This window comes from Ambystoma mexicanum, chromosome 6p (genome assembly GCF_040938575.1).
Source record: "Ambystoma mexicanum isolate Mex_15411 chromosome 6p, UKY_AmexF1_1, whole genome shotgun sequence".
Taxonomy (NCBI): Eukaryota; Metazoa; Chordata; class Amphibia; order Caudata; family Ambystomatidae; genus Ambystoma; species Ambystoma mexicanum.
Genome location: NC_090935.1, coordinates 416,880,844 through 416,905,143, shown reverse-complemented (window position 1 = coordinate 416,905,143; position 24,300 = coordinate 416,880,844). Strand labels below are relative to the sequence as shown.

The 24,300-nt window shown below is 45.2% G+C and overlaps 1 protein-coding gene across 8 annotated transcripts in view; it reads right to left on the bottom strand.

The window, feature by feature from the left end:
- Positions 1 to 5,919: 5,919 nt before the first annotated feature.
- The window catches only part of ZNF131 (zinc finger protein 131), a 190,919-nt gene continuing 172,538 nt past the window's right edge, over positions 5,920 to 24,300 (bottom strand). For all 8 annotated transcript variants that reach the window (XM_069627219.1, XM_069627216.1, XM_069627215.1 and 5 more), the window contains one exon: positions 5,920 to 7,788. In XM_069627219.1, coding sequence (XP_069483320.1) covers positions 7,132 to 7,788 — 657 coding nt within the window. In that variant the 3' untranslated portion in view covers positions 5,920 to 7,131. The remainder of the gene's footprint in view (positions 7,789 to 24,300) is intronic.

The window sequence follows — 24,300 nt, the reverse complement described above, 5'->3', positions numbered from 1 at the left end:
TTGGAGAATACTAGGCTGGAATGGATGGTATTTGCAGATAATATCCTGCTACACAGAAATCTGCAAGGCCTGAGAAGGAAAATGCAATTTTTCAAATATGCTTTGAACAGTCTCTTGCCCAACGCATCCAAATCAAAGGTCTTGGTCTTCTCGAGGTCAACCAAGGAGCAGCTTCGTGGTTGGACAATGTGGATCATGTCAAGGCTGTCACTTACTTAGGCTACTTCTCCAAAATTCAATGCAAACCCCATTAGTGAGGTTATAGCTTATTTGATAAGCTAAACAACTAGTAGCGCAACTGAAATTTTTGAAGCACAGAGTTTGTACATTTTCATTGCTCCCTCCAAGGCATTATTATCGGGCTAAGTTTGAACCTATCATCTTGTATGGCCTTGACCTGTCCATCCATGACATGGAATATACACTTAATATTTTACAAGGGACGCTACAGAAGGAGGTGTTGGGCCTTTCCATGGCGATCCCGAATGCAGTCATAAGACAGGAGTTGTGTCTGGTGACTCTCAAGGCTAGGTATGTCTGGAAGCGGCTTTTTAGCTTCACAAAATTAATTGATCCCACAAACAATTCTCGTTATGAGATTCGTCACTCAGTTTTACGCAGAATCTGTTCCTTCAATAAAAGAATTCAGATTATGGATGAAATCTGTACTGGTTTCTATTGGGGCTGAGGAAGAGCTTGTGCCGCGCCCAGGGATTGTTAAGAAGATTTTGTTCAGGGCTGACTGAGTGGAGATTGCTTATTGTATTGCTTCTTATTCAACCTATGGGGAGTATTCTAATTTTTGCCATGCAAGAGAATGCATACCATTATACCTTAGACCAGTTCCTTGTGCTACTACTCGAATGACATGCGTTTTAAGCTTAACCAATTTCCCACCTACGGGAGGATTAAGCATTGGAATGACTCCTCATTGCTGCTGGTTATTAATTTGTCTAACCATAAGTGTAGATTTTGTGGGGTTGAGGTGCATGATTACTGTGTGTTCTTATTTTGATAAAAAGCGACTCATGTGTTTTAAGGATAACATTGGTAACACAGATGTGTCCACAAATCTCCTTTGGTGTAGATGTATGTGGGGTACTAACATCACTTTGATTTTAGCCCTAAATGTTTTCTTAACTTTTGTTACAACAGATTTGGACAAGGAAAATCAAAAATGATTATGATGGCATGTTGTGGTATGCTTTGGTACTTAGAAATTGAATGTTTTAATCTTCATTTAATTTCTGGTTTTATTAGCTTTTATGTGAGATTAATGTTTTCATTTCTTTGTTTATTTATGTTGTGCAAGGTTTCTTGAAAAACCATGAATGCAACAATAACAATTTTTTAAAAAAAAACAGTACTTCACACCAAGGCTACCTTCAGAGTCCAAACCTAACTGCTCAGCCACTTTACCATTGAAAGCTTGTTCAAAGCTCTTAATAAGAAATTGGTTGCACCTTTAGGTTGGCTTCTCAGAACCTCTCGCCAGAGTAGGTTCTGAGGCACCCTCAACAGCCTGTATCGTCACCGGTGACAGCAATCTCTTGCAAGCCTTCACTAGCTGCCAGTTAAGAGGAAATAATGTTGACCGTTCCACAGGGTGCACAGAGCTCACAAACTCCCACCCCACTACAAGTAATACAGAAGTGCTAGTTATACATAAGTTTCTGGTGTAAGCCTCCTCTGAAGGTCTGTTTTTCCTGGTACATTCTATGCATGAACACTAGTTTTGGGGAGCACGATACAATATCACCAACAAACAAAAGTGGACTAAAGGAGTAATTCCAATGCAGATGGCAGACCAGGAAATGGGGAATTGGTCTGCCACATAATGTAGACAGGCTAAGGTTTTATTTTGGCATGTGCCAAATAAAGTATTGATCAGAGAGTGAAAACAAGATGTTTCAAATAGATTTCTTTCATAACAGGTTCCCTTGAAGAGCAACAAGGCATTGGTTGAAGAAAACAATCTCTAAATGAACATCTTAATGTTCTAAAGATCATGCAGCTTTGAAGAATCTTAAAAGTTCTCACACATAAGCAGAAAACAAAGAAAGCGAGTAGGCTTTAGCATGGATGCACCAAAGGGTGATGCAACATCAGAGATGCATTATGTTCTGTTTCTAATTAGTTATGTTAAAGGTACAACAGGAAGGACGACGGGTAGGGTTAGTCAGGAGGAGGAGAGTGGGAGAGGTGGTGTGCTGTAGGAAGATTCAGCTCGATATACACAGAGTGCTGGGCTTTGGTGCAAGTATCGGATCGGGCGAGACCGCGTGTGCAGTTTGTGTGTTGTTGATGCGTTGTGGTAAAGTGCGTGCAGATTGCTGGGACATAAATGGTTGTGCGAGTTGTGTGGGTCAAGTGTTCAGAAAATTGAGGGTTGGGTTAGTGGGGTCTGTATCCTGATTCTGGTACTTCTGGTTCCGTTTGAGCTGTTTCCCTGTGGATGGGGATGTTGCTGGTTCCTTGTGGGCAGTCTCGCTGTGGTGGTGCTGCGCGGATCCAACTGTATCATAGTGAGTGCTGTATTGAACCTTTCCACCGGGTGTGGAGCTGGGTTGGTACTATCTGTTCTCTTGTTATCTAATGTGACACCGGTCAGTTGAAGCTTTGAATGGTTTGGAGTCAGAGTGCTGTATATGAGGCGTCCTAGTGCATCCGTCTTGGTCAGCCTGTGTATTCAGTCGTTAGTTTCCTCCCATCATGACTATCTTTCAGTTATTTCTTTCGTTTCCGTGTGGTAATTTCCTTAGGGCTATTGTTTGGTTGTAGTTTGCGTGTAATGTCGCACTGAGCTTCCCGCTGTATCTTGATGAGCATTGGGTGATGTGGGTGCTTATTTCTGTTTCTCAGCCTCTGGATTGGAGCTACTAGTACGGGGTTTCCAATTTCCTTGCTATCTGCCGTGATTAGGTCTGTTGGTAATGGCTAAAGTTTGTGTCAGGGTCCTATTGGTGAGTCGCCCTGATGTTTGTCTTCGTCTTGCTATGTATTTGGTCCTGTTACAGCTGTCTCTCGGTAAGTCGTTTGGTATGTCGTGGGGTATGATCCTTACGATTTTTCAGTTGATTACTTGGTGTGGATCAGGGTCTGTCTCATCGTTCATCAATGTTTTAGGTGTGTGTCTGTGTCTGTCCCTGGGACCGGTCTTTCTAGTTATGACCTGAAGAGCCAAGTTTTGAGTAGTTTCCTGAATAGTAGGTTGTATCTTGTGTTACGTATGTACTTCGGAAGGTCGTTCCAGGTTTTCGGCACTTGGTGAGAGAAGGAAGATCCGTCGAGTTTCCTTTTGTTGTAGGGTTTCGGTTCCAGGCGGATGTCAATGCTTGATCTGAGCGTTCTTGTTGGTTGATGTAGATGCAGTTTGACTCTCAGGAACTCAGTGCCTTGGTTGTGTACTGCTCTATGCGTGATGCACATTGTTTTGAATTTTATTCATGGTTTTATTGGTAGCCAATGTAGTGTTTTTAGCACCGGTGAGGTGTGTTCTCTTCGGGGTAATTTCAGAAGCAGTCTGGCTGCCGCATTTTGTATGCATTGTAGTTTTTTAAAAAGTCGTTCAGGCATACCCAAGTATAGGCTATTGGTGTAGTCTACTCTGGACATGACAAGGGTGATGATGGTGGTTGTTTTGTTTGGCAAATGATAGGAACGGTAGGATCATCTTTGCCGCTCAGAGGAGGATGAAAAAAGACGCATTTGTTGAGAAGAGCATTTACTTGTGGCTCTAGCGTGAGGTTATCGACCATCAGGATACCCAGTTTTTTTTTTTTTTTTACAATTGGCGAGTGCGCTGGGGTTGTCCGGAGTTCCCTTGACCAAGGGATGAAGTGGTTTTCGCCTCCATTTTTTGTGACAATCATTATTTCTGTTTTGCTTGGGTTGATTTTGAGGCAGTTGGAGTTCATCCAGACAAATACATCGCAGAGGCAGTTTTCTAGCATTGAGTTTATTTCCAGGTTCTCTTGTATTTTGAAGATTATTTGTCTATCGTTGGCGCAGTTGTAGCAGGTGAAGCCGTGACTTGAGGATTCTGATAAGTAGATATAGGTAGATGTTGAATAGTAGCAGGGAGAAGGATGATCCTTCTGGTACTCCACAGGTGGAATCTCTCGGGCTGGATTTGAAGGGTTTCATCCATAGGTTTCCATTCTGTTAGGAAAGATGTGGTCCATAGTAGGGCGGTGTCAGTTATTCCAAGTCCTTCTAATCGCGTTATGAGCGTGTCGGGTTGTGTGAGTTTGCGTTCATTTTGAGGTAGTCCCATATTGAGAGGAGAGCCGATTCCATTCCTCTCATTGGTCTGAAGCCAACTTGTGCCTGGTTTAGTAGGCCGTGCTCTTATATGAATTCTTGGGTCATGATATTCCATGGGTGTTCCTTGTTTAAGAATCGATTTGAATAGGTCTAGCAGGCAGAAGCCTTAGGGAGACCCCAAGTTATTGCTTTAATTCTCCAGTTTGACGAATGTCTCCACAGAAAGTTCTGGAAAGTTTCATAGTTTGTTCGGGTGTTCCTCCTGCGTGTAGGTGGGGATCATAGTTAGATCAGGTGGTCTGCAAGGTCATTGCATAGTTTCGTAGACTGAGTGGCTGTGTTGCATCCTGGAGGAATTTTAATTTCATTTATGATTTTGAAGAGTTCTTTTTGGATGTTGGGTGCTTCAAAGATTCGGTTGTCAGTGTTTCCTCTTCGCTTTTTGCATTTCCTTTTTGTATGCACGGTTGTGTTGTAGGAATTTCAGCTTATTTGCAGCATCATTTTGTTTTCTCCAATCAATTTCTAGTCTTCGGTTTTTCCTTTTCATTGTGCTGAGTAGTGGGGTGAAGCATTTTGCCATTGCCCGTTTATGAGAAGGAATGAAAGGTTTTTCTTTGCCGATGTTTATAGTTGTTACAATCCAGGAGTGCAGCAGGGCTATTCTTTTGTCCAGGTCATCCATAAATGTTGGATGTGGCTTGCTGAGCTCCAGTAGTTCAATTAGGTTGGAGTTTTTGATGGGTCTCCAGTTTCTTTTCATGGTGTTCAGTAAACCGTCAACCAGACAAAACACCGGAGTGGTCATTTTGATTACATCCTATAAGCTAGGTGTCAGAGGAAATTAGGATGGCTGGGCCACGTTCCTAAACATCAACAATTAAATGACTGGCGAGATCAATCACCCTGTCAACCATGAATCAAACATTTATAAACTTGGCCTTGCCAGTCTGTAGACCCCAAAAAAAGCAAACAGTCATTGTTGGAGGGACAAAAGACTACCTGTACAGTGCAAAGGGTGGGGGATTTGCTTCTTGGCTGTCTAAATATACACTTCAATATAAAGGAAAAACATAGGAGTCTTTGCTTAAAGAATAAGTTGAAATAGGATCAATACTATTTGCCTCTTTCAGTTGCATCTGGTATGCAACAAACAATCTTTATATATAGATGAGAAATTTGGATAGATTCCCCTGAGAGCAACTAGTGTATATACCATTAACAAAACAATCATCAATGAAAGACCAGGAACACATCTGATAGGCACGCTTGGTCAATGATCATTAAAGCAGGGTAGTTATGTCAATTGTCATTTTGAAACAAAATGTAACCATAGCAATTGTAAAAAAAAAAACAAGCTGGGTGACAGGGGGGACTGGAGTTTGCTGCTTTCTGTCTACACCATTCTTCAAGCCTATGCCGAACCAACCTTTTCAGGAAAGCCCTCAAAGTGGGCCAATGGTCATATTTCACAATTTAGGCTGCAAAAGGGGGTTGGAGGGACTTCACTAGTCATTTACTCAATTTACTAAAATTCGACAGGATTAAGCTATAACCCTGCTCAACCAAATTATTTAATAGTAAGGCAGGAATCACCATACTTGCTACAAGCATATTTTGATAGGTTTTAGAATTAAACAAGAAGCCAAAATATTCAATATTTTATGCTTCATGTTTTATTGTCCAGTAATACTGATTAAAATATGTACACTCCTAGGAAATCCACAGTTTAGTATTCCTGTATGTATGGCTTCAAGTATTATCAGCACAAGATAACTGGGTTTAAAAAAAAAAAACTCAAAGAGCCTGATGGGTCTTCTGTACATCTTTACCCACATTAATTCAATTCATAAATACATTAATTTGCAAATTAAGCTGCATTTTCCCCAACCGGTATAAAATAGATCTGGACCTTAAAATGGCTACAAACCTTTTGTCATGTAATTGTGCGTAACAGGAATAATGTAATGTGGCTCCCTTTCAAAATTGAAATAGCAAAACCTGTCACTACGAGCAATGTTCGACACCAGAAATAAATGTAATTTGACAACATCTTTTACTTTTTAATTCTAAATAACATAGACTTGCTCATCACTGGAGAGCACTGCAGTCCAATGCAATGATTTAAGAATCAAAGAGGCCTTGAATATGTCTATGTTCTTTCTCCAAAAAGGCACATGGAACGTCCTTCTTCAGTGTGGACTTTATGGCGAACAGAACAACTCGGGGATTCCGAAGTTTGGGCTTGGAACTGGAAAGTCACTAGTAAATTAAATATATTTCAGAGTGAACACTGCTGCACTGGTGAGACGTAATCATGGGTGCATTTATGTGCATACAATTCAAACATGTTGAAAAGGAAGCCCATTTGGATTTGAAGTCGTACAGATCAGCTCAAACCCTTAAGTCGTACACAAGAGTTTTAGTGCAAGCATAAGCAAAATGCTTCAAGTGCATGGTTAAACTCATGCTTTCCATAAGAGAGAGAAAAAAAAAAAAAAAGAAGAACCTTGATGTTTGGATGTGCAAAAGAACAAAATCGTTAAAATGAAAGGGGTATTCAACAGCATAGTGAAAACTTAATTTTTTTATAAATAGATACAGCTTATCTGAAACAGTGCAACCTTAGTACAGAGCTGTCCAAGTCCAGTACTCTAGTAGTTTTTCCTGCATGTCAGAATATAAAAGGCGCAACAATATTTTTTATTTACATGGTCTGAAATGTCCAGCCTTTGGTCCACCTATCCAGTTCCCCCAAAAGACAATGCTAATGAAGAGCTGACCATGCCAGTGAAAGAACCAACATTGCAATTCAAGAACACATTTGGTATTTTATTCCACAACTGCCACGTGCAGTTATTTACCCTAGTCACCCATGGTTTCAGTTTCTTCAATTTGACTTACTCTTAAATCATAAACATTGTCATTGTCTATATTCTGGTGTTCTCCATCGTCAGCTATGACCGCTAGGCCAGATTCGCTTCCATCCAGTTCTTCCTCCTTTAGGTCTGCTTCCTCCAGGATTTCTGTCTGCACCTCTTCCATTTGAATATGATTGATATGGTCCACGTGCAGCTCTTCCATGTGCACCTCTGAGCCTGGATCAATCTCTAGATGTTCTACTTCCAAATGGCCAATGTGCACCTGGTCCTCCAAATCCTCCAATTGTTCGTCCTTCAATTCATTGTCCTCCAATAGTTCCTGGTGTAAATGCTCAATAGTCAATTGTGTTGTGTCCACTTGCACTTGTATAACTTGCTCAACCGGCACCATATGGACCTGCTCCACTTGTTCAACAAAAGTCATTGAAGCTAATTGTTCATTTTCCACAGCTTCCACAGGAAGTATCACCTCGGTCACTATTCTTTGTGAAATATTATGAGCGTCCCGAAGATGCCGCCTCAGTTCACTACCCTGCATGAACCACAAATCACATAATGTACAATGGTTGGGTTTATCTCCTGTATGCAATACCAAATGGTCTTTAAACTGGTCCCAGCTGTTGAAAACGCTGTTGCAGACCTGAAATTATAAAACAACGTAGTTATTATAGTGAATTACTATTTCAATGGTTAAACTACATGTTTAGATAAAACAAGCAGTAGTTTGGTTTTAAACCCCATCATGGATAAAACATTCCTATATTAATGAAAACGATTTGTTTGCGCATTGATATATTTACTCCCTCAATACATAGAAGAACCTGCTCGAGATTACCCACAAAATGGGGAGACACCCGAGTGGCAAGTTGAGGGTCTTGCCTTACAAATGAAAGTTCAAACTTGCATTCTTTGTAATGGAGCAGTAGAGGTGTCAGAGCCCTAGGGTAGTGTGTGTTTCTGCTGGTAGGGTAGAGATAATCTAATTGATTATGTGTTGGTCAGTGCGCTGCCACTAAGAAACGTTCACAGAACATGATTATCATTCTAGTTAAGCAGGTGGCAGACACTCGGAAAACAGCAACAGTGTCAATTCCCTTAATGATCAGGTAAGCAACAACATAACTGGATCTGTGTGTCTTGGCCAACTTTTTTGTTGAACATGTCCTCACCACCTCTGCAGTGGGTGGCCCTCCCCATCACCCTCTAACCCCCTTCCTCTCTACTGCCACCCTGAGCGAGAGAAAGAGGCCGAGCAAGGGGGGTGGAGGGGAGGGGTCAGGGGGAGGGAGGTCAAGACCGAGAAAGCGCCAGAAAGCAGCCAGAGAGCGAGCGAGAGCATGAGAAAGCAGGCCAAAGCGAGAGCGAGAGCATGAGAAAGCAGGCCAGAGCGAGAGCGAGAGCATGAGAAAGCAGGCCAGAGCGAGTGCGAGAGCATGAGAAAGCAGGCCAGAGCGAGTGCGAGAGCATGAGAAAGCAGGCCAGAGCGAGTGCGAGAGCATGAGAAAGCAGGCCAGAGCGAGTGCGAGAGCATGAGAAAGCAGGCCAGAGCGAGTGCGAGAGCGAGGGCGAGAAAGCAGGCCAGAGCGAGAGCGAGGGCGAGAAAGCAGGCCAGAGCGAGAGCGAGGGCGAGAAAGCAGGCCAGAGCGAGAGCGAGGGCGAGAAAGCAGGCCAGAGCGAGAGCGAGGGCGAGAAAGCAGGCCAGAGCGAGAGCGAGGGCGAGAAAGCAGGCCAGAGCGAGAGCGAGGGCGAGAAAGCAGGCCAGAACGAGAGCGAGGGCGAGAAAGCAGGCCAGAGCGAGAGCGAGGGCGAGAAAGCAGGCCAGAGCGAGAGCGAGGGCGAGAAAGCAGGCCAGAGCGAGAGCGAGGGCGAGAAAGCAGGCCAGAGCGAGAGCGAGGGCGAGAAAGCAGGCCAGAGCGAGAGCGAGGGCGAGAAAGCAGGCCAGAGCGAGAGCGAGGGCGAGAAAGCAGGCCAGAGCGAGCGCGAGGGCGAGAAAGCAGGCCAGAGCGAGCGCGAGGGCGAGAAAGCAGGCCAGAGCGAGCGCGAGGGCGAGAAAGCAGGCCAGAGCGAGCGCGAGGGCGAGAAAGCAGGCCAGAGCGAGCGAGTGCGAGAAAGCAGGCCAGAGCGAGCGAGTGCGAGAAAGCAGGCCAGAGCGAGCGAGTGCGAGAAAGCAGGCCAGAGCGAGCGAGTGCGAGAAAGCAGGCCAGAGCGAGCGAGTGCGAGAAAGCAGGCCAGAGCGAGCGAGTGCGAGAAAGCAGGCCAGAGCGAGCGAGTGCGAGAAAGCAGGCCAGAGCGAGCGAGTGCGAGAAAGCAGGCCAGAGCGAGCGAGTGCGAGAAAGCAGGCCAGAGCGAGCGAGTGCGAGAAAGCAGGCCAGAGCGAGCGAGTGCGAGAAAGCAGGCCAGAGCGAGCGAGTGCGAGAAAGCAGGCCAGAGCGAGCGAGTGCGAGAAAGCAGGCCAGAGCGAGCGAGTGCGAGAAAGCAGGCCAGAGCGAGCGAGTGCGAGAAAGCAGGCCAGAGCGGGCGAGAGCATGAGAAAGCAGGCCAGCAAGAGCATGAGAAAGCAGGCCAGCAAGAGCATGAGAAAGCAGGCCAGCAAGAGCATGAGAAAGCAGGCCAGCAAGAGCATGAGAAAGCAGGCCAGCAAGAGCATGAGAAAGCAGGCCAGCAAGAGCATGAGAAAGCAGGCCAGCAAGAGCATGAGAAAGCAGGCCAGCAAGAGCATGAGAAAGCAGGCCAGCAAGAGCATGAGAAAGCAGGCCAGCAAGAGCATGAGAAAGCAGGCCAGCGAGTGCAAGAGAGCAGGCAGAGAGAAAATGACTACTGTTCTGCATGAATAGAAGGATCGAAGGGGCTAAACCTGTCCAACCTCAAATTTCTACTAACCAACACTGATCCCAATCATAAAGGTGAAACAAGCAAAGTCAAGTTAAACTGGTTTCATCTTTTGTGGCGACATAGGCCGAGGGGTGCAAATGTGATAGCAGCACCCCAAACAGCAGTAGTACAGGAGTCCAATCAAGGTTCTATAACAATATGGGATACATTAATCACCGTAATCATATTTCTGATGCTTGTATCTGCTTTGATTCACATGCTGTGCACAGAGTATTACAGTTGTTTTTGGGACGTCGACAGGGCGTGCCAGTAATACTATCCCTAGTGTGATGTCCACTGTACCCATCATCCCTCACGCGTCGAGGTCCCTCAGATTGTTACTTTTCAAGCATGAGGTAGCATGAGGTGTAGTGCGAGTTCAGTTGTATCCAAGCAGATACTTATCAGACAAGCTCATAAGCATCCATGCGCCTTCTCTCCGAGGGGAGGAAAGGTGGGTCGCATGCAAATCTAAGCAGATACAAGGATCAGAAATACGATTACGGTGAGTAATGTATCCCTTCTGAGGCTTGTGGAATCTGCTTAGATAACATGCTGTGCATAGATTAGCAAGCAGGTTTGGAAGAAGGCGGAGGGATGTGAGAAGGTTTATGAGCGAATAAATGTCTTAGAACCGCTTGTGCATCTGTCTTGGAATGAGTGTCAATGCAGTAGTGCTGAGAGAGAATGTACAGAGCTCCATGTAGCTGCCTTGCAAATACTTTCTACGGAGATATTTGCAATGAAAGCCAGGGTGGCTCATGTGCCTCTTGTGGAGTGAGCCCTGGGCGTAAAAGGCAGTGTCTTATCTGATAGGGAATAGCACAGTTGGATACATCCAACTATCCACCTAGAGATGTTATTTTTTGAAATGCAGTCATCTTCTTTGTCTGGCGCTATGGAGACAAACAATTGATCTGTTTTTCTTAGCGGTCTGGTCTTGTCTACGTAGTAGAGGATCGCTCTCCTCACATCTAGTGTGTGGAGGTTTACCTCAGCTGAGCTGTTGGGTTCCTGGAAGAAAGCTGGTAGCTCAATTGACTGGTTTACATGAAATGTGTAGATGAATTTAGGGGAGAACCTAGGGTGAGTACGTAAAAACCAGCTTGTCTTTGTGGACAACAAAGAAAGGATCCTGCACTGACAATGCTTGAATTTCACCAACTCTTCTTATGGAAGTGATAGCCACTAAGAAGACAGTTTTATAAGTCAGGTGCTTGAGACTAGACTTGTGCATAGGCTCGAAAGGGGGTCCCCATGAGCTTAGCAAGTACCACATTAACATTCCATCTTGGCGGCGGGTTAGAAATTGGATGGTGGAGTCTCTTTACTCCTTCCATGAATGCTTTGATGACCGGTACTTTCCACCGTGAGACCTTATTATGGGAAGTCGTGTAGGCTGATAAAGCTGCCAGGTGGACCTTTAGGGAGTTGAATACTAACCCTGCGTCTAGCAAACGGAGCATATAAATTAGAATGTGGGATGGAGTAGATTCCATGGGGTTGATTTGTCTAGACTGACAAATAGAGGAGATTTGTAATTTGGTGCCAAAGTAACAGTGTCTAGTTTTTTTTTGTTATTCTTTCAAGATATCCATGCATCTCTGAGGCAGGTTGAGATGTCCGAACTCTATGACCTCAGGAGCCATGCTGCCAAGTTCATTGAGTGAGGCTGCGGGTGCACTGTTAGGCCCTCGTGCTGAGTAAGTAGGTTGTACTGGCACAGGAGTTTGATGGGATCGCACATCGCCAGTTTGCGCAGATGTGTATTTATAGTGTAGAGCGCACAACAGCCCAGGGGCATCGTGGCGCGTGTTACAGAGAATGAACATCACTTTGTTACATACATGTATAATTGAGGTACACTTTGCATGGAATAGTTTAGAAAGCAAGTAGAAAGGGTGGAAGGGTGAGGAGTGGGAATATAATAATCAGTTAATTAAAGAGCAGTTTTTTTTCCAATATGTTTTTATTAACTTACTTGTTATTTTCTTACAGAGAAACAAGTACACAACAGAAAAACTTTCCCTCAACCTCTTCAAACCCCCCCACCCTCCCAAAGACCCAAAAGGTCCCTGATAGCGTAACGTCGCCATTCAGAGTACAAACATAATGCATGCTAACTCGGCCAGGCTGACAGGGTGGGTCGTTGAGCCTGTTCCTGAAAACGGCCACCCCGAAGGATAGCTGCGCTAAAGCTCACAAGTTTTCACAGGTGTGATTCAATTTGTGGGCAAATTATGCCCAGTAGTTCCATAGCCTTGGGGCACCAGGCTCGGCGGGCTCCCGCTTTTAGATATGCCAGCAAGTTGGCCCAGTCCGACGTGAACCGCAAGTGGACCCCCTGCATAGAGTAGGTGAGCCACTCCATGGCCACCAAGGACCACAGTTTAGCAACCCACTCATGTTCCTGTGGCAGATCCTTCGACTTCCGTTTCCGGGCTAGGACCAGAGAAACTGCCAGCATCATTATCGCATAAAGTTTGCGGTCAGCTCTAGTAGCTAGGGTTGACAGCACCCCATTAAGGCCTAATAAGTGCAGCCCTCTGTTTTGGCCCAGCTGAACACCCAACACCTGGGAGGCTGCACGTTGGACCTGAGACCAAAAGAAATCGATTTTTGGACACACTCACCAAACATGAGCCCAGGAGCTCACTGCGCCGCACTCCCAACACAACCATGATACATTGGGGTATATTTTGTTTAACCTGAATGGGGTTAGGTGCCACCTCAACATCAGTTTCAGCCAGATCTCCCGATTGAATGGATCTTGCAAGTTTCGGGATCTGAGACCACAGATTGACCCAATCCGGTTCCTCTGTGGCCATCTCCATGTCCTGCGCCCATTTAACCATATATTTCCTGGACTGCAAGGTTTCTCCCAGCTTAATACGTTTATAAATGGACGACACAACCCCCTTGTCTCCAGTGTCTGTGTCTAGGTACTTTTCAAACAGGGTGAGGGAGCGAGAGCCTGCCAGCTTTACCGACGGCTCGGAGACCCAGTGCCTGATCTGGAGATAGGGAAACCTCTGATTCTCCCCTAAGCCAAAGTCCTTCTTACACTGCTCTAATTGTTTCACTTCGCCTCCCTCCAACATATCTCGCACCATCCGGCAGCCCCCCTGGAACCAAGGATCGAAGGCCGACGTATTGGTGGCAGCTGGCGTAAATTGTGGGTTACCATGTAGGGGCATGTACAGGGATGGGAAAGTGGTGATGTGCGCCCCATTAATGCCTTGATCCCAAGCATCGCATGTAGTCGATGTTATGTCACTGAAATACATTCAGGAGGGCCCATCGTGCCTCGGCAACCACAGAAACCCCTCAAAGTCCCTTCCCACCACCGTCCTATCCATCGGCCTCCATACCTTCCCTCTCATTTCTTTGCCAATCTCTAATCACCCTAATCTGTGCTGCCAGATAGTAAACTCTAAAGTCCTGCTCCCCAACATCACCCCGGTCTGACAGAGCTTTCATGAGGGAAGCCGCTACCCTCGGACGCTTTCGGTTCCAGACAAAATGACTGGTTATTCTTTGGAGAGTCCTGAAGAAAGTCGCCGGGACTCTGACCGGAAGGGCCGAGAAATGATATAGAAGCAGGGGCAAGATCGCCATTTCAAGGTGTTGATTCTACCCAACCACGAAATTGCGAGGGACCCCCAATCCACCAATTTTGATTTCACCTTCTGAAGGAGCGGTGGGTAGTTTGCCTTGTATAAATCCCTGGTGGTCTTGGTCAGATAGATTCCCAAGTACTTTATTGAAGTGTCAACCCATCTGTAATTATAAGCCTTCCTGAGGTCCTGGACCTCGCAAGATGTCAGGGAGAGAGGGAGCACTTCAGATTTGTGGGCATTGATTTTTAGCCCAGCAACTTGGCCAAAACTATTCAATTACCTCGCCACTGCTTGCAAGGAGGTGACCGGTTGGGTCAGTGACAAAATCATGTCGTCTGCGAAGGCAGCGACCTTGTGAACCTCGCCTCCAAACGGAACTCCCTCTATATCTTCAGTTGCTCTCACCGTCTCCAGGAACGGTTCTAGATGTAGGGCGGAGAGGAGCAGGGAGATCGGGCAGCCCTGCTTAGTGCCCATCCCTACCCGAACAGGGGCTGATATTTGGCAGTTTATTGCTAGCCGGATTACAAGGTTTTGGTAATTTGCCCTTACCCGCAAAATGAATCCCGGGCCGAACCCCATTCCTCCCATTGCAGCAAACAGAAACCCCCACTCAACCCGATCAAAAGCCTTCTCAGCGTCGATCGCCAGGTGTGCCAGTCTTCTCACGTTGTCCGATGTTTGCCTGCCTCTAATAACTGGTCACAATGAATTAATTTGGGGAGGATCGATTCCAGGCGCTTGGCTAATACCTTGGTATGAATTTTGGCATCTATGTTTATTAAAGCTATTGGACGGTAGGATGCGCAAACTGTCGGATTTTTGCAATTAAACCGTTTGGTAAGAAAAGGGATTAAAACTTCTTTATGTGTCTTATAAAATTCAGAAACAATCCCATCAGGGCTTGGGGCTTTACTGGACGGTAGGTTGTTAATAACCCTTCTGACCTTGTCCGTGGAAATCTCAACTTCCAGTGCATCCCTATCGTCTTGCGAAAATCTGACAACCTGCTTCGCGTATATGGGCCTCCTGATATGCACTTGTAGGTTCACCTGATCTATAAAGGTCAGAGTAAAATTTGCAGAATTCTCCCTCAATGTCGGTATTCTTGGTAAGGAGGACGCCTCTCTCCCCCTTTATTTTTAGGATTCTTTTGTCACCTGCCTCCTTCCTAAGCTTTCTGGCCAGTAGACTGTCCGCCTTGTTGCCCTTAATATAGAACCTTTGACACAGCCAGAGGAGATTACGCTTGGCCGCCCTTGTTTGTATAAGGTTCAGATGTCCTCTCACTGCCCTATATTCCTTTTTAATGGCTGCTGACAGTCTACTGCCCATACGAGCCATGACATCCTTGAGTCTTTCTAGTTGTTGCTCCTCCAGTTTCATCTCCCGTTCTCTTCTGGCCTTAATTGCTATGATCCTCCCTCTTATTGTAGCCTTGAGGGCGTCCCACCAAATTTGAGGGGTCGTGTCATCCCAGTTATGGTTGGTATAATCCACTAATTCCCCCTCTATCTCCTTAACCAGCATTGGGTCCTTGAACAGTGAGGTCGGGTACCTCCATTTCCAAATCCCTGGGGGCCCCTTCGGTCTAGCTAATGAAAGGGTAAGTGGAGTGTGGTCTGCAAGGGTAAATCGCCTCTACTTCCAAGGCTATAGCTCTTCCCACCAGTGGTTTTGAAAGCCAGACGTAATCTATACATGAGTGTGACCTGTGTGCATGTGATTAGAAAGTATATCCCACAGTGTCGCCATAGAGTTCACCCCATGCATCAACCAAGGCCAGGTCTTGCATCTTCTTCACCAGGTCCCCGGATGGACCCCCCCCCCCGTGCTTCCCAAGAGGTGGAACTCCTATCCTTCCAGGGGTTCCACGCTAAATTGAAGTCTCCTGTTAGTAGGATATTAGCCTTGGCAAATTTCCCCAGCCGGGTGAGGATGTTTTGAATAAAGGAGTCCTGAGCCTGATTGGGTGCATACAGGGTTGCTACCGTGTAGGACTCGGCCTTCCTCTCAAGTACCACTGCTAGGTACCTTCCTTGGTTATCCTTCTGCATGTCCTTGATGGTCAGGTCAAGCCCGCCTGTCCTTCAAGGCAACCAAGACTCCCACCTTTTTTGCTAGTTTCTGTTGCCTGAAGTACTCGTGAGTATCCCCAGAATTTTATCCTGTGGATAGCCCTAGTCTGCACATGGGTCTCCTGCAGAGTAGCTACATGGGGTTGTTCCTGCCTGAGAAATCTCTCCACCTTTTTCCTCATAACCTGGAAATTGAGCCCGTTCACATTTAATGAAAGCAATTTCAAAACATCTATACTAGCCATTTGGAAAATGTGTGAGGCTCCCTTTTGACCCAATAGGACACCCTGATCCCCACGTCGTTCGCCCCTTGCTGTGAGCACTCAATCCGTGGCCCACTAGTTGGGCCCTCTGATCTTCAACCTTGAATGTTCCCGGCCCCCTCGCCCCCACCAACCACCACCACCCCCCCCCCTTTCCAGGCGAATATGGCTGGCACCAATCCCCCCTCGTGAAGCCCATACGAGAAACGGATTCCATAACTAACCCAGAAACACCCCACGCAGGATTTCCCAATCCCATTCCAAGACCTCGACCCCCCCCCTCCCTGTAACACCTCTAATGAACCGCCCGCAACCAATTACAGTTCAACATATGCTGGTGCCCTCCCCGGGCTCGTTTTGGGCCATTTGCATCTTTTATTCCTTTACGTTCCGTTGGAGGCACAACCCGCCCCCACAGGGCCTTCCTGACTGCTGTGTTGTTGGATTTCCTGGGCTCGGGGCCCTGGTCTCCCTTCCTCGCTCGCTTCGGCCTGATCGTAGACCACTCCCATGGTTTGTGTCCGACAGGCTAAGCTGCTACCACCACCGGGGGGGGGGCAGAGGTCTGATCCTCCAGACCCAACAAGGCCATTCCCTGGTCGCGGGTCGTGATCTTGTGGCGGGAGCCCTGCCAGACAAAGGACAAGCCGAACGGGTGGTACCATCAATAGCGGATTTGCTGAGACCGTAGATAGGACAGAACTGGGCCCATAAGGCACCTTTTGATTAGCGTTATCTGCACCAAGCCCTGGCATAGAAACATTTCGTGGCCATTGTAGGTGATGTGTGCGGCCCTTCTCGCCTTCTCCAGAACCTTCTCCTTAACAGCATAATTATGGAAGACCACCAACACATCAAGCTGTCTTGATCCTGGCTCCAGTCTTCGCGGTCCCACCCTGTCGACTGTCAAATTGCATGTCTTTGTCCGACTCAGTGTTTAGTAGGTCTACAAATCTCTCTTAACGATTGGGACAGTTCTTGATCCGGAATGATCTCTGGTAACGATTTACCTCTAATGTTTGCCCTTCTCAACCAATTCTCCAAGTCTTCCACCTGAAGCTCCAGATTTTGTGCAGCCACAGCCAGAGTTTCCAGCAGGTTGTCTACTTTCCTCGCATCCTTGGTCAATTCTTGGATGGCACTATCATTTATCCTGCTTGTCCTGCTCCTTCGGAGCCTTCCTTCTCCCTGATCGTCTCCGATGCCACCTTAAGCTTGACCGGGTGATCAGACTTCCTCTTGGATGAAGATCCGGACCGTTGGCAGGAGAATGATGCTGCAGGAGATGCAGAATGCACTCTGTCCGCCGAGGGGCCCCTGTACAACGGTGCTCATGACGGTATCGGACTTGCGTGCTTAGCCTTTTGTTGGACCCCTGTGGGAGGGCTGTCCTCAAAGGACTTAGAAGCCCGCTCAGCTTTCCTGGGCCCGGGAGAGGCATGCTCCTGGGACCCACCCAGTGCAGAGGCCTTGGTCTGCAGCCACTCATTCAGCCACTTACGCCGATTCTTCAACGTGCGAGTAGAGAGTTCACGGCAAAATGCACAATCTTCTTCCTTGCGCAATGGGTACAGGCAGTGAAGGCACTGGGACTGTTTGTCCTCCTTGAAAACATTCTGCAAGCCGCAGTCGGTACAAATCTTGGAAAGGGCAGTGGAATCCTTCTCGTCCGTTGTGATCCACGCAGCGTAGGCCTGAAGAATATTCTGGATGCCTCCACGAACAAACTCTGCAAAATTCGCCCTTAAGGGGCACTGAAGAATCCGAAAAACGGGTCCCCGTTAATCGGAAGGATGATCGATGGAGCAAAAGGCATGATTGACAAAAATAGAGAAAACTTTCAAAAAGCAAAAAAACTAATTAAGAGCCAAGCACGATGACTCTTAACACGAACGTGCATTAAAAATCTGAAGATGGCTGCCAGAGGAGAGGCCTAGGTAGAGGGCAGTCATTGGCTGGAGGCAGTATGATCCAGAGCTCACCGATTGGTTATTAGGAGAAAGAAAGTTCAGAAATGAAACAAACTGATTTTTTTCTTTACCGAGGATTCCCAGCAGGACGACAGGGAATATTCCTAAGCATATGAATCAATGCCAGACCCCATGCTGGAGAACCCGCAGTACCAACCTCAAATGAATCAACAACGGGAACTAATGGTGAGCCCTGTAACACGGCTGTGTACCTAGGGAAGAAATCAACAGGAGGTGGGGGTGTGAGGGGCCGCATGGAGATTTATTCAGGTTCTCCGTCCCCTAAACAATACAATCAAAGCAGAGATTGCTCTGGTTCCGAATCCATCTATGATATTATGCAATATTTCAGGTACAGCCAAGTATTTTACAGTAATAGATTTAAAGGACACCTTTTTCTAAATTCCCCTTCAGGAGCACACTCAGGATTTGACCTTGTTTTCATATAGAAATCATTTCTGGAAACATAAGATTGCCTGAAGGGTACTGCAAGTCCCCTCAATCTTTACCAGGGTGCTACAGATGGAGCTGGGGAAACATACAACCCAAGAGAATAATTCAGTCCGTAGATCTAGTAGTGTACAGCAAGACAGAAGAAAAGTGCAGAAAAGGCTCAGTTCAACTAATGGCCATATAGCAGAAAAAGGATTAAAGTAGACAATAAGTTGTAATATTGCCAGGAACATGCCCTGTACATACGACAGCTAATCTCTCAAGAAGGGAGAAAAGTGACACCTGATAGATCAGAAGCAATCATGAAAACACCAGACACAGTGAAAGAAATGCAACAATTCTTAGGCCTATGTAATTATTGCAGGGCCTGGGTTTTGGATCACAGTACATATATTTGACCACTTTTAAAAGGACTTGCGGAAGCACAGGTAGGCAAAAGTAAGATATGGACAGATGAGATGGCTAAAGGATTTGAGGCATCAAAAAGAACAATCTGTACAGCCCCTGTGTTAGGAATTCCAGATCATAACAAAGAGTTTTATCTATTCGCTCACTCAAGTAGATGAGTAATGACAGCAGTCCTCACACAAAAAACAACATTAGGGCATGGACATAAAGCATTAGCTTTATAGTGGGATTTTAGACCCAGTAATGAAGGAACTTGAACACGCGTTGGCTGCTGCTGCTTTCGCAACTGAAAAAGCTGCAAGTATTACAATGGGGTGCTCAATGACAATATTTGTAGAGCATTCCTTATTTGCCTTTTAGAGAAACCCAAAGGTACATGGACTACACAAAGAGCATCAGGATATGAGGCAATTAATTATTTCAAACCCAACAATCAAAATTGTTAGATGTAGAGTAGTGAAACCAGCAACGTCCTTAGCAGAACTAGTAGGGAAGGAGGATTATGTACACGACTACACAATGTATACCAAATTCTAGGATGATATTGCCCATGTTAGAGAAAATGGTCTTGGAGGAAGGGGAAATCTATTTATTGATAGTTCTTCGAAACCTGACAAAATGACTGGAGAACGGCATACAGGAACGGCAGTAGTGAATCTAACTGGAGTGGTGAATATGAAGTGTTGACAAGTGCGAGAATGCCTTCACATTGTTCAAGATAGGCTGCAGAATTAGTGGTGTTGATCTCTGCACTTCAAAGATACGAGGATGAGGAAGTGACCATGTACTCTGACTATGTCATGTCAACTGTACACGCCGGATTGTCACGCTGGAAAAGGAGGGGATTCCTCCGCCCAGACAGCACACCAGTGCAACATGCATCCCTATTGGGTAAACTCATGAAGGCACTAAAGCTCCCATTGGCTATCGCCATGGTTATGTGTGTAGCCAATAGTAAGCAGACATGATTTCTCACAGTAATAAAAAGCTGCAGATATTGAAGCCAATAGGACAGCATATTTCCCAAATATTTCTGATTCTGAAGTAGAAAGTATTAAGAAAATGCCAGGACGATGTATGATGGTGCAGGAAGGTTTTAATATGTTATCCATTTTACCGTTAATTGCGTTACAAGGTCGAGCACCACAAGAAGAGCAAGTCTTATGGGAAAGAAGGGGGTCCTCCACAGACGCTTTATTGAGTCAGGACACCACTGAAATGCCAGTTATGCCTCCAGCATTATTGAAGGTGGTGCTGGAGCAGCTTCACTACCCCACACACATGACTAGGGAGTGTTGCTGCTACAAATACAGTAGATTAGAATAGAACATGTGGCAGAGTTTATTGTGAACTGCATTGTGTGCCAGAAATTCACAGCAGGGCACACTTTGAGAACAGTGAAAGAAGCAATGCCAGACCAAATGGCCTTGTCGGTATCTACATATAGATTATGTGCATATGTTACAAACATACATTTATAGATATATGCAAGTAGTGTGTCCCTTTTCCGGATGGATTGAGACAGGTCCATGTATGCACCCCGAAGCGACATGTGCTGCCACGTTTTTCGTACGCTAGGGGTTTCCGAGATGGGGTGTGTGCGAAGTCCAAGGAATGATAATGGGCCGCATTTTGTGAATTAGCTATTTGAACAAGTCACTCATTTATTTAGGTATAAAGCATAAGTTTTCCTCTGCCCCATCAACCATAGGAGAATGGAATATGCAAGAGATTAAATTGAATTCTCAAAGAAAGGAAAGCCAAAATGACTTTGAAGAAGGGATGGCTTCATTGTCTACCCCTTGCATTATTTGCATTAAGAAATCAGCCTGGCTCAGATTACCACTTGACCTCATGAGTTGGTGACAAGACGCTACATGAAAGTACCTTTAGCTACTCCCACTCAATTAGAAAACTGATGCCCACAGTGTAGCAAAAACATCAGGTTACAAAATGCATGATCATTTAACAAATATGACCACTAGTGTTTCTTTTATTTCTCAACCGATCAGAAATTGGAGTGAAAGGTTGAAGATGATTGATGAAGATAGCCAAACAGTTGATCCTAGTGAAGTACTGAAAAATCCTAGTTTGTATCCAGGGTACCAAGTGCTCGGGAGAAGCTTTGTGTGCACTTGGAACAAGCCCCACTTTGAAGGACCATACCTGGTAGAGGGGGGTCAATCTTACTGCACAAACTTAGCCTGCTTGTATTTGAATGACAAAGCCGTACAGAGGAGAGAGCCCCGCCCCTCTACCCCTCCGGCATAGTTGACAGTGAAGCAAGAGAAGAAGCTGCACGGATGAGGACGAGATTGGCTAGCCAGAAGCAAAACAAAGACTTACTGGAATAAAGACACTTTGAACATTAAACGAAGAAACTTTTGCAGCAGTTCCATAAATATTCTAGATGGGCACAAGGAACAATCTATTGGTAATCAAATATTTATCTTATTTATTGGTCACTTGTTAGGTGCTTATACATTTAACAAAACTGTTTGAGCGCCCACAGGGCAACAGGATGGGGGCAGAGGAAGGTAGACAATGAATAACAACAAAGAAAAATAAATTGAATTAATAAATACAAACAAATCATAAGAGTAATAGGGAGGGGGAGACTAACCTACTATGCCTTGTGAGTGTTCAGAACATGCAAGTGCAGAGGGATGAGTAAGGGATAGGTGATGTATTGCTCAAGGAGAAGTGCTCAGTGCATAAACTATTCAGTAAAACAGCAGTGATATTTACAGCAATATTCATGCCAGGAATCCAGAATGCAGTGAATGCCAAATAGTTACAAATAACCAGATGGAAGCTGTTACAAACATGACAAAAGGCTTTAATGCGATTCAAAAAGAATGGAGGGCTATCAGACTGATGTCGCTCCAAACAGGTGTGTGTTGGACTTCATTACAGCAATGGAAGCTGGCATATGTGTCAAGATCGAGCCTTCCTATTGTACATACATACAAACCTGCCCATGATGGAGAAAAATGAACCCTGACAGAGGCAATATCTATGCTGTCGACCCTGCATATGAAAATGGAAGAAGTGGTAGATGAGACTTAAGAGGATGATTTTCTCGTCACTGTTTTCATGGGTTCCAACCTGGCTGGTGAATGCCTCCAAGTTGCTTGGAGCAATACTAGTGTTAGTATTGCTGGGATTCTGCCTTGTAAGAATATTTATAGTACAATGTAAGAATTCTGCAAAGAAAGCTATTGGGATGAAGAGAATGATCAATGCTAATGCTGAGACTGTCGAACACATACAGACTGAAAGCACCATCCGTGATCACCAGGAACAAAGTTTTATTACCCCAAGGATCATACTCGCCACTTTGTGTGTACCTTCCAGGTGAGTGTGAAGACCCCCCTGGGACTGCTTTGGGCCCTTTCTGCTAATTTAAAAATGTTTCCCTGCCCCGACTGCACCCTCATCCCCTCTCTACCTCCCGACTGGTTTCGTCATCCTCCAACCGCACACCCACCCCTGATTGGCTAACTGATAGTCATACCTGACCTTCCCATGGCAGCCCTTGCGGCTAAGGGCCCCAAGGCAAAGGGCGGCTCCCACATTGGTGGCTCCAGAAAGTGTCTGCAGGTGTCAGCAGGGGAAGCCATCGACCAGCCTTCAGCCACCAATATTAAGTGTGGGGTGAGTGGGGAGTGGAGCCATTACTCCACTCCTGAAAACCCTGTCACTCTAAATTACCCTACCGCTGAACTGTGATAACTAGCATTGTGCCACACTCAGAAGGAATTTCAAAGTTAGCATATCCTGCACTTACTCTGTAAACATTAGCCTGCGTCGTATCTAGATAGGATTGAGAAGGTTCGCCAATTCCATAATTAGACTGCATAATGATAGTTAACAAGCGCCGCACCTATATAAAAATGTGAGCATTATGCTGCGCCGCATCTAGATAGGATTGTGAATGTAAGCATGCGCCACACTTAAATGGCACTGGGAATATTAGTATGTGCCACACCTAGATGTAATCATAAACATTGACCTGCGTCGCATCTAGATGGGATTGTGATTGTTAGCATCTGCCACATACAGATAGAAATATGAATGTTAGCATCTGCCACACTTAGATGGAATTGTGAATATCGGCATGTGCCACACTTAGCTAGAATCGTGAACATTAACCTCTGCCACATCTAGATAGGACTGTGAAGGTTAGCCAGCGCCACGCGTGGATGGAATTATGACTGCTAGAATGCCACACACTTCAGTTGTGAATGTTAGCATGTTAAAGGTCATATAAGCCACTAACCAAAAAGCTCAAATCTTCTGCATACTTCTCACTAGATGGAATTGCGAATGCTAGCATATGCCACACTAGCCTGCGTTGCATCGAGATAAGATTGTGAATGTTCACATGTGCCACACCTATATGAAATTATGAATATTGATATGTGCCACATCTAGACGCAATCGTGAACATTAGCCTGTGTTGCATCTAGATAGGTTTATGAACATTAGCATGCACCGCAACTAGATGGGATCGTGAACATTAGCTTGTGCCGCATCTAGATCGGAGCGTGAATGCTAGCATGTGCCACACTTGGTGGGAGTTGCAATGGCATTAACCAATCCACTAACAGTTTCACCCCTCTGCATACACCTCTCAAACTCTAACCAAACACAACCACAACCTTATGTGTAAAAATGATATACATTTTGAGCTTTTTGTAATTCAAATGATTTGACAATTTCTATGTGCATATAGAATGAGATAATTAGCCTCACCCCAATTGTTTATTTTTATTTCCAATAGATGAAAATAATTGTACTTGGTATCCTATTATTCTTATTTTGAAAAAGTTTTTCTTTATCACTGTTGCTTAAACTCTCAGGCTATTAGTGTGCCAAAAAGTTACTAAAGGAAGAGAAAAAAACGACATTTTACCGTTTTATTTGAAAACGGCTGATGGTGGAATTGAAGAAATGTTAAAGTTAAAGTTTTGAGGCTTGGAGATAAGTTTAATGCTTATTTGCCATAAAAAAACAAGTTTCTTACCTTTTTTGGGGTCTTTTCAATTTGTAGAGTCCTACACTGCCATGATAAGCTTGTAGGAGGTTGTCAAACCGAAGATATGTTTAGATGCGATTGGCATCGCTAACTATAAAAATAGCGCGCACAAACAGAAACAGTACTATACCACAATCTAAATATAACAGACTCATTTGACATAAGGTGTGAATCTAACACAGGCGAAATATTATTTGTATATTTGGATTGAAGAACATATATGAGGTCAACACTATATGATTTCAACACTGATTTGTTTATACAATTAAATTGCAGTTTGGAAAATAAATAAGAATTGAAAAATATTATTGAAGACTGACTCACCTGTGAACCATTTTACACATAATGTTGGCGCATTTGAGTAAGCTTTTCCCAATTCCTTATTCTTCTCATAGTGATTTTGTGTAGCAGCCACACAACCATTGGGGATTACTCATGCTGACAACAG